The sequence below is a fragment of the Dreissena polymorpha genome, chromosome 7, assembly GCF_020536995.1.
Source record: "Dreissena polymorpha isolate Duluth1 chromosome 7, UMN_Dpol_1.0, whole genome shotgun sequence".
In the NCBI taxonomy this organism is placed as follows: Eukaryota; Metazoa; Mollusca; class Bivalvia; order Myida; family Dreissenidae; genus Dreissena; species Dreissena polymorpha.
Window position 1 is genome coordinate 97,481,057 of NC_068361.1, and position 15,138 is coordinate 97,496,194.

At 38.5% G+C, this 15,138-nt stretch overlaps 1 protein-coding gene across 2 annotated transcripts in view; it reads right to left on the bottom strand.

Annotated features, from left to right (window-relative positions):
* LOC127839354 (nuclear pore complex protein Nup214-like) overlaps positions 1 to 15,138 on the bottom strand; it is a 259,153-nt gene that overhangs the window by 212,589 nt on the left and 31,426 nt on the right. For both annotated transcript variants that reach the window (XM_052367690.1, XM_052367691.1), the window contains exons 4-10: positions 14,812 to 14,992; positions 14,272 to 14,403; positions 12,745 to 12,845; positions 12,181 to 12,278; positions 10,376 to 10,569; positions 7,543 to 7,695; positions 3,429 to 4,121 (exon numbers count right to left, since the gene is read on the bottom strand). In XM_052367690.1, coding sequence (XP_052223650.1) covers positions 3,429 to 4,121; positions 7,543 to 7,695; positions 10,376 to 10,569; positions 12,181 to 12,278; positions 12,745 to 12,845; positions 14,272 to 14,403; positions 14,812 to 14,992 — 1,552 coding nt within the window. The remainder of the gene's footprint in view (positions 1 to 3,428; positions 4,122 to 7,542; positions 7,696 to 10,375; positions 10,570 to 12,180; positions 12,279 to 12,744; positions 12,846 to 14,271; positions 14,404 to 14,811; positions 14,993 to 15,138) is intronic.

Here is a 15,138-nt window from a genome sequence, read left to right on the forward strand (position 1 = left end):
AAGGAGGGAGGGGTGGAGTGAAGAGGGGTGTATAGTGTGGGGGTGTGGACATTTATTACATTATCTTCCAAAAATGCGAAAAAAAATGCAATAAAAAAACAAAAAAAATCGCGGGGGGGGGGTGGGTGGGTGGGGGGGGGGGGGAGTGATTCTTGGGTGCGATGGTTGGAGGGTATTTCAAACATAAAATAATCAAAATAAATAGTTGTGTATTTTAACCGTTTAAAAAAAAAATTGGAGGGTGGGGGGTGGGGGGGGGGTATAGTGTGAGGGTGTGGTTGTCATTTGTAAGATGATCTTAAAAAAAAAAAATACGGGGGGGATTGGGGGGATGGGGGGGGGGGGGCGCGGGGAATGGTTTGGGATTCTTGGGTGCGATGGTTGGAGGGTATTTCAAACATAAAATAATCAAAATAAATAGTTGTTTTTTAAGCGTTTAAAAAAAAAAAAAAGGGGGGGTGGGGGGTATAGTGTGATGGTGTGGTGGTCATTTGTGAGATGATGTTAAAAAAAAAATTAAAACAAAAAAAAATACGGGGGGTGATTCAGGGGGGGGGGGGGGGAGAGGGGCGCGGGGGATGGTTTGGGTGGAGTCTATTGTGGTATGTCAGGTAAGAGTAGTTTTGTCAAAGTATCAATCAAATCTAATCAGAAATAAAAAAGTTAGGGCAATTTTAGCAAAATTTAATAATTTGACCTTCAGAGTCAAGGTCATTCAAAGGTCAAGGTAAAATTCAACTTGCCAGGTACAGTAACCTCATGATAGCATGAAAGTATTTGAAGTTTGAAAGCAATGGCCTTGATACTTAAGAAGTAAAGTGGATCGAAACACAAAATTTAACCATATATTCAAAGTTACTAAGTCAAAAAAGGGCCATAATTCCATAAAAATGACATCCAGAGATATGCAACTTGTCCTTTTACTGTACCCTTATGATAGTTTGCGAGTGTTCCAAGTATGAAAGCAAAATCTATGATAATTTAGGGGTAAAGTGGAACAAAACACAAAACTTAAACAAATTTTCAATTTTCTAAGTATAAAGGGCCCATAATTCCGTCAAAATGCCAGTCAGAGTTACATAACTTTGCCTGCACAGTCCCCTTATGATAGTTAATAAGTGTTGCAAGTATGAAAGCAATAGCATTGATACTGTAGGAATAAAGTGGACCTAAATACAAAACTTAACCAAATTTTCAATTTTCTAAGTATAAAAAGGGCACATAATTCTGTCAAAATGCCAGTCGGAGTTACATTACTTTGCCTGCACAGTCCCCTTATGATAGTAAGTAAGTGTTGCAAGTATGAAAGCAATAGCTTTGATACTTAAGGAATAAAATCGACCTGAACACAAAACTTAACCAAAATTTTCAATTTTCTAAGTATAAAAAGGGCACATAATTCTGTCAAAATGCACGCCAGAGTTATCTAACTTTGCCTACCCAGTCCCCTCATGATAGTAAGTAAGTGTACCAAGTTTGAATGCAATAGCATTGACACTTTCTAAAAAAAGTGGACCTAAACGCAAAACTTAACCAAAATTTTCAATTTTCTAAGTATAAAAAGGGCACATAATTCAGTCAAAATGCACGCCAGAGTTATCTAACTTTGCCTGCCCAGTCCCCTCATGATAGTAAGTAAGTGTACCAAGTTTGAATGCAATAGCATTGTTACTATATAAACTGAGGAGCTGCGCCATGAGCGCATGATACGCCCGTCGTTCGCCAATGAAGTAGTAAGGTAATAATTTTTACTTCAGTTTATTTGTAGCGTACGACATTAACAGACGGACGGACGGACGGCTACGGTAGGACATTCAATGAAATCACGAAATTTTGACGAACAAAGTCCCATAACTCTGGAACGACAATTCAGAATTCCGTCAAAAACGAAAGGGGATCAGGGTTTATCAATATTAAGATTGTGTTGAAATTTGAAAAAAAATCCATCGAAGGATATTTGAGCTACAGTAGGACATTCAATGAAATCACGAAATTTTGACGAACAAAGTCCCATAACTCTGGAACGACAATTCAGAATTCCGTCAAAAACGAAAGGGGATCAGAGTTTATCAATATTAAGATTGTGTTAAAATTTGAAGAAAATCTGTCAAAGGATATTTGACGTAGCGTACGACATTAACAGACGGACGGACGGACGCGGGGTATACCATAATACGTCCCGTCATAGACGGGCGTATAAAAAGTGGACCTAAACGCAAAACTTAACCAGACGCCAACGCTGACGCCGACGCAGACGCCAAGGTGATGACAATAGCTCATAATTTTTTTTCAAAAAATAGATGAGCTAAAAAGCTAAGGATATGTAGATTAGCATTTCATTCCTTTAATAGAACATAGAATTTTATTGATGACATTTAACATAAAAGAAACCTCAGACATACTATTTTTGACTGCTGTGAAGATATTAAGAATCACAGTATTTCTCTATCAACAGCAGTCTTCAAATTTCAAATACTTTTCTAGATAAATGAAAACGTGTTTTTACCATTAATCATTGAACAAGATAAACAAAACTATCATTATATACAATTACATACAAAAACTTGTACATTTATCTAAACCAAATTTCTAAGTTAAAAAGGGGCACAATTGTGCTAAATTGCAGATCAGAGTTATGATACTTGGTCAGGGAACTCACTCAATGACCTCACAAACATGAGAGAGGTTTCAATTGAATACCTATAGGGATAGAGAGATATTGAATGTATACTTTAACCCTTTCCCAATCTGAAGTTAAGTGAAAATTGCTTTTGCAACCAGCAAAAAAAACAGAACAGCCTGGGAGTAACTCGCAGCATAAAACCACAAAAGCCTACGAGTAACTCGCAGTCTGTTCAGGTTAAACGCTGTTTGCTGCTCATCAGTATCTTAAGATTGGAAATGAAGCCTTTAAAACTTGGTTCTAGTAAAGATTTTAAATTTAATTAGCTTTTCTAAGGGACTACATAAGGGGTAAAGGTTAATCAGAGCACTTTTCAGACGCTGACAACAACAATTTGGTGAGTAGTACAGCTTTAACAATTCTATCAATAGTGAAGCTAAAAACGAATATATTTGCATCTAAATGTTATTAAATTTAAATGTAATTTAAATTGGCCATGATCTGAGAAAATGTTTTAATGCATGTGCGTAAAGTGTTGTCCCAGATTAGCCTGTGCAGTCCGCACAGGCTAATCAGGGATGACACTTTCTGTGTTTATGGTATTTCCTGTTAAAAGGAAGTCTCTTCTTAACGGAAATCAAGTTAAGGCGTAAAGAGTTGTCCCTGATTAGCCTGTGTGGACTGCACAGGCTAATCTGGAACAATACTTTACGCACATGCATTAAACCCCCTTTTCACAGAGCACGGCCCAAATGCAATCAGTCTTAAGGTCAGTGGGAGGTTACTAGTAGCGAACTTCACTTACCTCCAGAAGCTGTGTTGCCTCCAAATCCCCCCGAAGTCCCTAGAGGGGCTGATGGCATGAAACTAAAACTGTTAACGCCACCACTGGCCTTTCCCCCATCATTATCAAAACAGGCTGCAAAACCCCCAAATGACAATGTAGTAGCTGGCTGTGTAGAAGGAAACGCTGAAGCAGAACCAGCTGTCCCAAAAGCAGAACCAGTAGTCCCTGACGAGGTTGTAGAAGGGATTTTCAGAGCAGCTGATCCGGTACCCAGCGATAAGTTTGTACTTGGCGGTCCAGGCTGGGCAACAGGCGTGGAAGCATTGCTTGGGTTGAATGTGAAGGCTGCGCTGGCACCAGACCTGTTAGTAAGACCAGCAGACCCAATGACTGGAAAGCCATTAGCTGCGGATTCGGCCTGACTGGTTGCACCAAATCCAGGCAAAGTCCCAGATCCAGGTTTTGACTGGTTCGAAACTCCAAAACTTGGTGGCTGTGCAGGGCTTGCAACTGGTTGATTCCCAGCTCCAAACAATGGTGGTTTTGCAGGACCAAATAGTGACTGACTCCCTGCACCAATAGATAGGCCTGGTGTGGAACCTGCCATTGTTGGGTTCCCTGCACCAAAAATGAGTTGGATCCCAGCTCCTGTGGCAACAGTTGACTGATTCCCAACTGCTGGGGTCTTGATAGGGGCAGACTGGGGACCAGCTGAAAGAGAAAAAACATTCTTTATGATCAGAGGAGATAAAGTTGAACCTGTGATAGTGAAAATTCCCGATTAGAGGGTAATCCAGTTGGCTTTCTGGTTGAGAGTGCATTCCAGTTTAGAGGTCTTTCTGGTTGACGTTTAGAGGGCATTCTGGTTGAGAAAGCATTACAGTTTAGAGAACATTCTGGTTGAGAGTGCAATCCAGTTTAAAAGGCATTCTGAATGAGAAAGAATTCCAGTTAAGAGGGCATTCCTCTTTAGATGACATTCCAGTTTAGGGGACAGACTAGGTAAGAAACCATTCTAGTTTAGGGGAAATCCCAGTTTAGAGGGCTTTAGAGTTCTGAGGGCATTTCAGTTTAGGGAACATTCCACTTTAGAATGCATTTCAGTTAAGGGGACATTCCAGTTTAGAAGATTTTCCAGTGTAGAGGGAAATAAAATATTGGTATACAAAATGTTAACTATATAGTCTTTTGTTTAAATTCACACATTAAACATATTTTTATTTTTTTTAACCATTAATATTGTTCTTTGAATAGTTAATGAAAATAATAATATCATTGCATTATCAATATTATAACAATATCATTGCAAACAATCAAGTGATTCTTTGGTCAGCTTGATTTTTTTCACGGGACAATGCTACAGTTCACAATTGTTTAACCGGACTTAAATAAAATCAAAAGAGAAATACTTTCAAAGTTTCTATTTAAATGGCCCTTACATACCAATTTGAATTAACAATGCATATTTAAATAGAATTTGCCTAATTAAGATTTAACATGGTTCACAATAAAAAACAAACACTTGAGAAGTGTTATTAGTAAATATGTTCAGTTTGAGCACTTCTAAGATGGGTAAACATCACAAGCATTAATTGTATTTTTAATTTTTGTAATTTTTACAAAAAAAATATTGCACCTTTGTTAATTGCATGTATCTTAAAACTGTTAAAAAAAGAGTTTTGGATCCTGATGTATGTTTAAATCAAAGCGCTGAAGGCACTGAAGTTGTTCGCTGTTGTCGTCCTTGATTAGCTTGTGCACATTGCACAGGCTAATCAGTGTGCAAAGGCTAATCTTATTTGACATGCCTTAAACCCCGTTTTCCCTGAAAGCAGCCAATATGTACAGATTTCCATGATAAACACTAGACTGGCCAATGTCGTCTTACAAGCTAGTAAATACACTCACTGAGAAGTAGAGAAGACACTCCTAAGCATTCGTCGTGTGCAGTGCAGACAGGCAGCGGTAATTGTTCCTAGCATAGTGAGTAACAGTTCTTAGCGTAGCTAAGGCTTCTAAGCACATACTGATTTGCAAAACATGGTCTGTAAATTTAGTTGGCCACTAACGTTAACAACTAAAAATAAAGCCCTGAACAGTTTAGAGGGGTACAATTATAAATGACATGACTCCGTTTAAATCTAATCAGTATTAAGAATTGAGGGAATTTTTGTTTTTAAGAGATTTCTTACACATGTTTATATAGAGAATATGGGACTATACAAATAATTGTTTTTAAAGAGGAATTCCGATTTACAAAACAAACTGCTATCATTTAAATGTTAGGAAATAAATATGGTGTTTCAGTTAATTTTGTCTAGTCCACCTGCTTTCTATGGATTCAGTTTTTCAAATAGTTTTATGATGCCTCTGTTGTAAATATGATGTTTTCAAGTGGTTTGTTTGAGTTTTCATTAAGTTTTTTTTAAAACTGTTTCAGTGCTGGAACCGATCAGATAAAGGAGGTGGATCTAAACTGTGAGAACTTCACACATTGGTCTACCATCAATAAGCATTGGATCTGTGAGAACTTCAGACATAGGTCTACCACCAATATGCATTTGATCTGTGCTTTGAGAAAACATAAATAATTGCATGAGCGTAAAGAGTTGTTCCAGATTAGCATGCGAAGACACTGTATGAATAAACAACATTTTTGCTGAGAATTCATTTTTAAACAAGAGGGCCATGATGGCCCTGAATCGCTCAACTGACTAACCAAATACAATCCCAACCCAGATTTCATCAAGATAAACAGTCTGACATAATTTCATAAAGATTGGATGAAAACTGTGACCTCTATTGTCTACACAAGGTTTTTCTAATATTTGACCTATTGACCTAGTTTTTGACCCCAGGTGACCCAAATACAATCCCAACCCAGATTTCATCAAGATAAACATTCTGATAAAATTTGATAAAGATTGGATGAAAACTGTGACCTCTATTGTCTACACAATGTTTTTCTATTATTTGACCTAGTGACCTAGGTTTTGACCCCAGATGACCCAAATACAATCCCAACCAAGATTTCATCAAGACAAACAGTCTGACCAAATTTCATGAAGATTAGATGAAAACTGTGACCTCTATTGTCTACACAAGGTTTTTCTAATAATTGACCAAGTGACCTAGTTTTTGACCCAAGATGACCCAAATACAATCCCAACCCAGATTTCATCAAGATAAACATTCTGACCAAATTTCATAAAGATTGGATGAAAACTGTGACCTCTATTGTCTATACAAGGTTTTTCTATTATTTGACCTAGTGACCTAGTTTTTTACCTAGTGACCTAGTTTTTGACCCCAGAAGACCCAAATACAATCCCAACCCAGATTTAATCAAGATAAACATTCTGACCAAATTTCATAAAGATTAGATGAAAACTGTGACCTCTACTGTCTACACAAACAAATTGTTGACGGTTTTTCTATTATTTGACCTAGTGACCTAGTTTTTGACCTCAGATGACCCGAATACAATCCCAAGCCAGATTTCATCAAGATAAACATTCTGACCATATTTCATAAAGATTGGATGAAAACTGCGACCTCTATTGTCTATAGAAGGTTTTTCTATTATTTGACCTAGTTACCTAGTTTTTGACCCCAGATGACCCAAATACAACCCCAACCCAGATTTCATCAAGATAAACATTCTGACCAAATTTCATAAAGATTGGATGAAAACTGCAACCTCTATTGTCTATACAAGGTTTTTTCAATTATTTGACCTAGTTTTTGACCAAGTGACCTAGTTTTTGACCCCAGAAGACCCAAATACAATCCAAACCCAGATTTCATCAAGATAAACATTCTGACCAAATTTGATAAAGATTGGATGAAAACTGTGACCTCTACTGTCTACACAAACAAATTGTTGACGGACGCACACACACACACATACACGCACACGCACGCACGCACATACGGACGCCGGAAATCACACAGTCACATAAGCTCACCATGTCACTTCGTGACAGGTGAGCTAAAAACAACAACATTAAAGAAGGAAGTATTGTCCCTGATTAGTATGCGAGGACTTCACACACTTACCCCAGAGGACACTTTAAACACATGCATAAAACTCCATTTGCCCAGGGAAAATAGGCCATGTATGCTGACAGACCTGGAAGTCTCAGACCCTCAGCGGTGAGGGGTCGAGGTGGGCTGGTGACAGCCTGCGCATTGGCGTGCAGGTACAGCATGTGGTATGGGATAAGTAACCCGTCGGTCGTCAGTAGCAACAAAATGGGCTCTGCACGGTGAAACTTGTCGTCCCCTGAAAGAGACATCACTAACATGTAATTTCTGTAACAGACGACAATAGAAAGCTAACCTAGCTGGAAATCATTTCTATTTAAGCAAAAGGTCAGTTTTAGCGGAAAGATAATATTTGCATTAAGCTTGTTTTGAAGGATCATACAATTCCTATCCATAACAAAAAATTATCAAAATATAAGCACAGTACTTGGAAATTTTAAGAACTCGATGACATCCTTCTTCACACTAGGCAGCCTTTTTCATTTTATATAAGGCATGTACATGTATGTTTAACTAGTGTACAGTTCTTTTGTTAGAAGCTTATGTGTGTTATTACGCAAGAAAAATAACCAAAAATCTAAATAAATTCAAAATAAAGCGTACAAAAATGCAAATAATAATTTAATTATGTAATTCCCGTAAAACACCTTGCATCACTAAACACTTCTCTTACGAACACCGGGCGTATTTTTTAGACTGGTTATTTCCGTACAAAAATGGTGTACCCGACAGTTTATCTGCCTTCCTAAGAAGAAAAGAAGGCAGTCCATCCAGCGGTTATCAATCTTTGGGGTATTATTGTAATTGTTCCTAGACCCGTCCAACATCTACTTTCATTTTCAAGGTATTCAACTCAAAATAACCCGAAAACAGGGTGCATCGATTTGAACAGCCATAATTAACTTCATCAATTGCCCAGCGATTTTTAAAAACTCGGTCTTATTCAACGCAAAAATAAATGAACTTTGATAACAAATTCAGTAGTTGTTTGTTATTATATACAGGTACCTTTTTGAATTCCATTCGTATAAATATTTATATTAACTGCAGTAGATTTTCATCATTTTATATATGTCATTCCCTAAATTACCCAATTGATTTAAAACAAGAGATTGCCAAGCAATATGGTCCCCTACCGTTGAAACTCCACCTTTTCATTTAAAAACAAGGGACAAAATTGTCACAAAACCAGGTTTTCATTGTGAAAAAAAATCTGATTAAGGGAGACAACTCAAACTGAACTTTTGAAATGAACAAACAAAATTAACCCCCTTTGTAAGTTTGTTTCAAAATAAATCTATTTAAAGTTGTGGTGACCTTGACATTGGAGATATTGGCGTGATTCTTTCGTGCGACACACCGTCCCATGATGGTGAACAAATGTGCCAAATAATTGTAAAATCTCACAATGAATGACATAGTTATGGCCCAGACAAGCTCATTTATTGCCAATTTTGACCTTTGAACTCAAAGTGTGACCTTGACCTTGGAGATATCGACGTTATTATTTCGCGCGACACACTGTCCAATGATGGTGAACAAATGTGCCAAATGATTTGAAATATGACAATGAACGACATAGTTATGGCCCGGACAAGCTTGTTCCGCCTGCCCGCCAGCCCGCCAGCCAGCCAGCCCGCCCGCATTCGCCAATCTAATAACCAGTTTTTTCCTTCGGAAAACCTGGTTAAAAAGAAATTTGTTGCCATAGAATTCTTGAAGTAGGAACAAAATGAAATGACGTGCATAGTCTCTATATTGCCATCTATCCATATTTCAAGTTTCATGAAAAAAAGAAGAACTTTTAAAGTTATCGCAGGATCCAGAAAAGTGTGGCAGACTGTCAGACAGACAAAGCGCAAACCATAAGTCCCCTCCGGTGAAACTGGTAGGGGACAAAAACATGGGTGAAAAAAACAATTAAGCTCAAAAGTGGGGGTGAAAATATTTGCTAAATTCTAAAGAATTTACAAAAACCCTACTGTTGTCAAAAACAGGGGGTGATTACCCAATATACCCAAAAAGTTATCTATAGCCCTGTTTTTATATTTCAAGTTGTTATCGACATCATGCTAGTTTAAAGTATGTCATACATTCAGTTGATCTTCATTGTGTTAAGCAATATTTTTGGCCACAATCTTTTTATTAAAACTTCCACCCTGTCCCCTTCTGCGCCACTTTGACTTTTTTTTTTACCTTTGACCTTGAAGGATGACCTTCACCTTGACCTTCCATCACTCAAAATGTGCAGCTCCATGAGATACACATGCATGCCAAATATGAAGTTGCTATATTCAATATTTCAAAATTTATAACAAATGTTTAAGTTTGACCAAACAGTGGTGGGGGACATAAAAAGAATATTGATATAAAACAACACCAGTTATAGCTTGTAACAGTTTTATTAAAATAAAATGTTGAACTGTGTTTCAAGCTGTATGTTGTAGAAACTCTAAGTTGATAAAGGGGCTCATATTTTGCATAGTTTAACCCTTTCAGTGCGGGAACCGGATTTTAAAGGCCTTTGCAAACAGTTTGGATCCAGATGAGACGCCACAGAACGTGGCGTCTCATCAGGATCCAAACTGTTTGGCTGTTCTGATAGTATTCTTTGAAAAAAATCGAAGAAAATGCTAATTTTAGAAATTCTGAAGACGACATTTTAGAAGACGACAAATTTCCCAGCATGCAAAGGGTTAATTGTATGCATGCTAATAAAAATATGCAGATGCAGAACATCCTATCATGAAGAACAATCCACCTAAGTTTTAATCTAATATTTTGAAAATTCCGGTTCTTCCTAGGAGGAGAACTTTGAATCAACTTTGAATTAATGGGCAGACAGATGAACTTTTGTCAAGAATGACTTAAGAATACAGTCTTAAATTGTGTTAATAAAGCAAAAGTGCTTAGCATACCCAAGGGTATTTGTTCATGGGAGGAATAGTCCACCGCAAACCCCACAGGGTAAGTGTCTGCGTACTCATCAGTCAGAGGGCACTCCGCTCGGTGACTGTCGTCAAGGCTCCAGCGTTCCCATGACGACCCATCAAGGTGCTGACCAACCACGCCCACCTCTGTAGAGTTGTTGGACGTGGCAACTACGAGGTTCCTGTCAAGGAAAACTGCAATGTTTAACCCTTACAGTGCGGGAACCGGATTTTGAAGGCCTTTGCAAACAGTTTGGATCCAGATGAGACGCCACAGAACATGGCGTCTCATCAGGATCCAAACTGTTTGCTATTCTGATAGTGTTCTTTGAAAAAAATCGAAGAAAATGCTAATTTTAGAAATTCAGCAGAAGACATTTTAGCAGACGACAAATTTCCCAGCATGCAAAGGGTTAAGTCTTGCTCTGGAGAAACTGGGTGCAATTGATGTTCCAGTGTAGCCTGCACAGGCTAGTTTGTGACTTTCCACTTAAACTGCATTAAGACCAGTTTTCTCAGAACAAGGCTCATTGTGGGGGTGTGGTTGGATTGATAGAGGTTATGAGGCATTATTGTTAGTTGGGTAATAAAAAAAATCCAAGTGTAATTATAGATTTAGAAGAATGTTATGTTGTCTTGCTTATAACTGTAATATTATTTGTTTAAAACAATCATCAATTATTGCTGGATGAATAATGTAAAAGAGTGGAAATTTTTTCCCATGGATGAACAAGACTATTGCCAAGCAATATATGTCCCCTACCGGCTCCACCATTGTCAGAAATTCCAGCATTGTCAGATTTTTTAATATTTTTTAATTTGTTGCCATAGCAACCAGAATGTTTGACGTAGGGACATGGAATGACGTGCATTATGTCCATATTGCCATCTATCCATGTTCAAAGTTTCATGAACAAATATTAAGAACTTTTAAAGTTATCACAGGATCCAGAAAAGTTTGACAGACTGACTAACAGACACACAGAGCGCAAACCATAAGTCCCCTCCGGTGAAACCGTTAGGGGACAATTACTCTCAGCAGCACACAACAGACCTGACTGGAGGATTTCTGTTTCGTTTTTCCATATTTCTTCACAACGACCAAACAATTCACGGGATTGATGATGATGCAACTTTAACTTATGTTTTATGTACAATTACATGAACCACTACAAAAAAATTTATTTGACTCATTCCTGTTAAATAAACTGTAATGTTACTTTTCATATTTAAAAAAAAAAGTCCTATGTTTAAAGGAATTAACAACAAGGGACAAAATTGTCACAAAACCTGGTTTTCATTGTGAAAAAAAATATGATAAAGGGAGAAAACTCAAACTGAACTTTTGAAATGAACAAACAAAATTAACCCCCTTTGTAAGTTTGTTTTTAAAAAAAATCTATTTTTAGTCGTGGCGACCGTGACATTGGAGATATTGACGTGATTCTTTCGTGCCACACACCGTCCCATGATGGTGAACAAATGTGCCAAATGATTTTAAAATCTCACAATGAATGACATAGTTATGGCCAGGACAAGCTCATTTATGGCCATTTTTGACCTTTGAACTCAAAGTGTGACCTTGACCTTGGAGATATCGACGTTATTATTTCGCGCGACACACCGTCCAATGATGGTGAACAAATGTGCCAAATGATTTTAAAATCTGACAATGAACGACATAGTTATGGCCCGGACAAGCTTGTTCCGCCCGCCCGCCAGCCCGCCCGCATTCGCCAATCTAATAACCAGTTTTTTCCTTCGGAAAACCTGGTTAAAAATATGCTGCGTACCAAGGAGACATGAAGATAAAGTGGTATTTAGCCTCTCTGTCCTCTCCAGTTCCAAAGCAGACATCCTCAAATATGGAGTACTGGATGGGCCCCTCTTTCTGTGGAGATAGAAAAATTAGAAATTCAACCACACTTTAAATCGATACACTTTAGACTGTGGTTTCATATAAATACATATAAAAACGGATATTTGAAAGTTTTTTGCCTGTACAAATTTGAAATAAATGAATGCAATATCACGGAGGAATGAAATATTTGCAAAAGATTTATAAAATATATTTTTTTTTAATCTGCCTGACCATTTTCAAGATGTGACTCAAGAAACAAGTTTGCTTGTTTTCAAGTGAAAAAGGGCAAATAACTCCATATTTGCAAATGGATTGCAATTGCATTAAACATGCACAATCCTCTTACCTATATACACCAAATTTGAATGAAATTGACTAAATAAACTCTTAGATATGGCCCCGGAATCACAAAAGTGTTCCAGACAGACAGACAACACAAAAAATCCCTCGACATACGGCTTGGGATAGAAAATCAGTTCAAATATAGGTCTCTTACTGAACCGTTGATCTGTATGACACAAGGCTGGGTTCCCTCCATTGTAGTAGGGGCAAAGGCCACCATGAACGAGTAGGTGGAGAGCCACACTATATCTATGGCTGAAAAACACAAATAAACTATACTTGGAGCTGATTGTTATAGCATGAAATAAATTGTAATCATTATATATATATATTTTTAACAGGAGAAATGGACAATCTCTCATGCACATGTTTATATCGTAAGGAATAACCTGTGCAAGTTTGAAATGCTTTTCACTCAAAAGTGTAAAAGTGGTATCTGACAAATGTGTCTATTGCTTGACAGAAAGATGTAAATCCAGTATACCTTATCTAATTTATGACTGGTGGTATGATCAAACCCCTGCCGATGGGTCAGTACCTTTTAGTTACTGCTGGCATAAACAAAGCCCTGCCGATAGGCAAGTACCTTCCAATTACTGGTGGTATAATCAAACCCCTGCAGATAGGCCAGTACCTTCCAATTACTGGTTGTATAATCAAACACCTGGTGAAGGCAAGTACCTTCCAGTTACTGGTGGTATAATCAAACACCTGGTGAAAGGCAAGTACCTTCCAGTTACTGGTGGTATAATCAAACACCTGGCGATAGGCAAGTACCTTCCAGTTACTGGTGGTATAATCAAACACCTGGCGAAAGGCAAGTACCTTCCAATTACTGGTGGTATAATCAAACACCTGGCGATAGGCAAGTACCTTCCAATTTCTGGTGGTATAATCAAACACCTGGCGAAAGGCAAGTACCTTCCAATTACTGGTGGTATAATCAAACACCTGGCGAAAGGCAAGTACCTTCCAATTACTGGTGGTATAATCAAACACCTGGCGATAGGCAAGTACCTTCCAATTACTGGTGGTATAATCAAACCCCTGCCGAAAGGCCAGTACCTTCCAATTACTGGTGGTATAATCAAACACCTGGCGAAAGGCAAGTACCTTCCAATTACTGGTGGTATAATCAAACACCTGGCGAAAGGCAAGTACCTTCCAATTAGTGGTGGTATAACCAAACCCCTGCAGATAGGCCAGTGCCTTCCAATTACTGGTGGTATAATCAAACACCTGGTGAAAGGCAAGTACCTTCCAGTTACTGGTGGTATAATCAAACCCCTGCAGATAGGCCAGTACCTTCCAATTAGTGGTGGTATAATCAAACCCCTGCAGATAGACCAGTACCTTCTAATCACTGGTGGTATAATCAAACCCCTGCAGATAGGCCAGTACCTTCCAATTAGTGGTGGTATAATCAAACCCCTGCAGATAGACCAGTACCTTCTAATCACTGGTGGTATAATCAAACCCCTGCAAATAGGCCAGTACCTTGCAATTAGTAGTGGTATAATCAAACCCCTGCCGATAGGCCCTTCCAATTACTGGTGGTATAATCAAACCCCTGCCGATAGGAAGCACCTTCTAATCACTGGTGGTATAATCAAACCCCTGCAGATAAGCCAGAACCTTCCAATTACTGGTGGTATATCAAACCCTTCAGATAAGAAAATACCTTCTAATCCGGCCTGGGTAAGCTTAGGAGGCTTGTCCCACTTGCGTTTCTCATTAAGGTCAGCATCGTACTGCATCAGGGCGCCATCCTTCCGTCCCACTACCAGCTGCCTCCCTTTTGGACTCCAAGACACTGCAAGGCAACACAGTACTTTTTTCACCATTTTTCGAAAGGGGCCGGGTCCCTTTACGAGGCAACAAAAAAACCTGATAAAACTGGAAAGAATAACTGCCATACAGGTACACAAACCAGTACACCATGGCGTAGTGGATATGGTGTTTGCATAGTGCACAAGTTGGGTCCCTTCTCTTGGAGTTTTCTTTTGAGCTGCCCAAAGGACGAGTATTGATTCTACCCAGGAAACAGACTTGGGAGAGTTTCAAAAAGCATAAGGCTTTCAATGCAATGAATAAATAGGTTTACCCGATAACTAAATGAATTAAATTTGTGAGGGCATGAAAACTGACGAAAGCTTCCTTTAAAGCAAAATCAGAGTAATTAAACTGTATTGCAAAATATCAGTCATTAAGCCCAACTTACTACAGTTAGCTTTGGCAGATGACAAAGAAGCCCTGCGTCGTGTGTCAGTAAACACATCTATCTGCCCGTTGCTATGGACAACGGCAAGGGTGGCCGCCTCCCCTGGATTCCAAGCCATGTCCCTAATAGGGCCTGGAACCACCTCTGTGAACAAATGGAACGGGGACACATTGCCAGTCACCTGGAAATACAAAGGTAAACTGACGCAGGGGACATAAAATTCACTCATTCTCTCTTATTGACATGTTAAATCTTGAAAAGAGGAATGGATTTCCCAAATGCAGGACAACTGAAAAAAACTATGTTAAAACATGTTGTTTTTTTTAC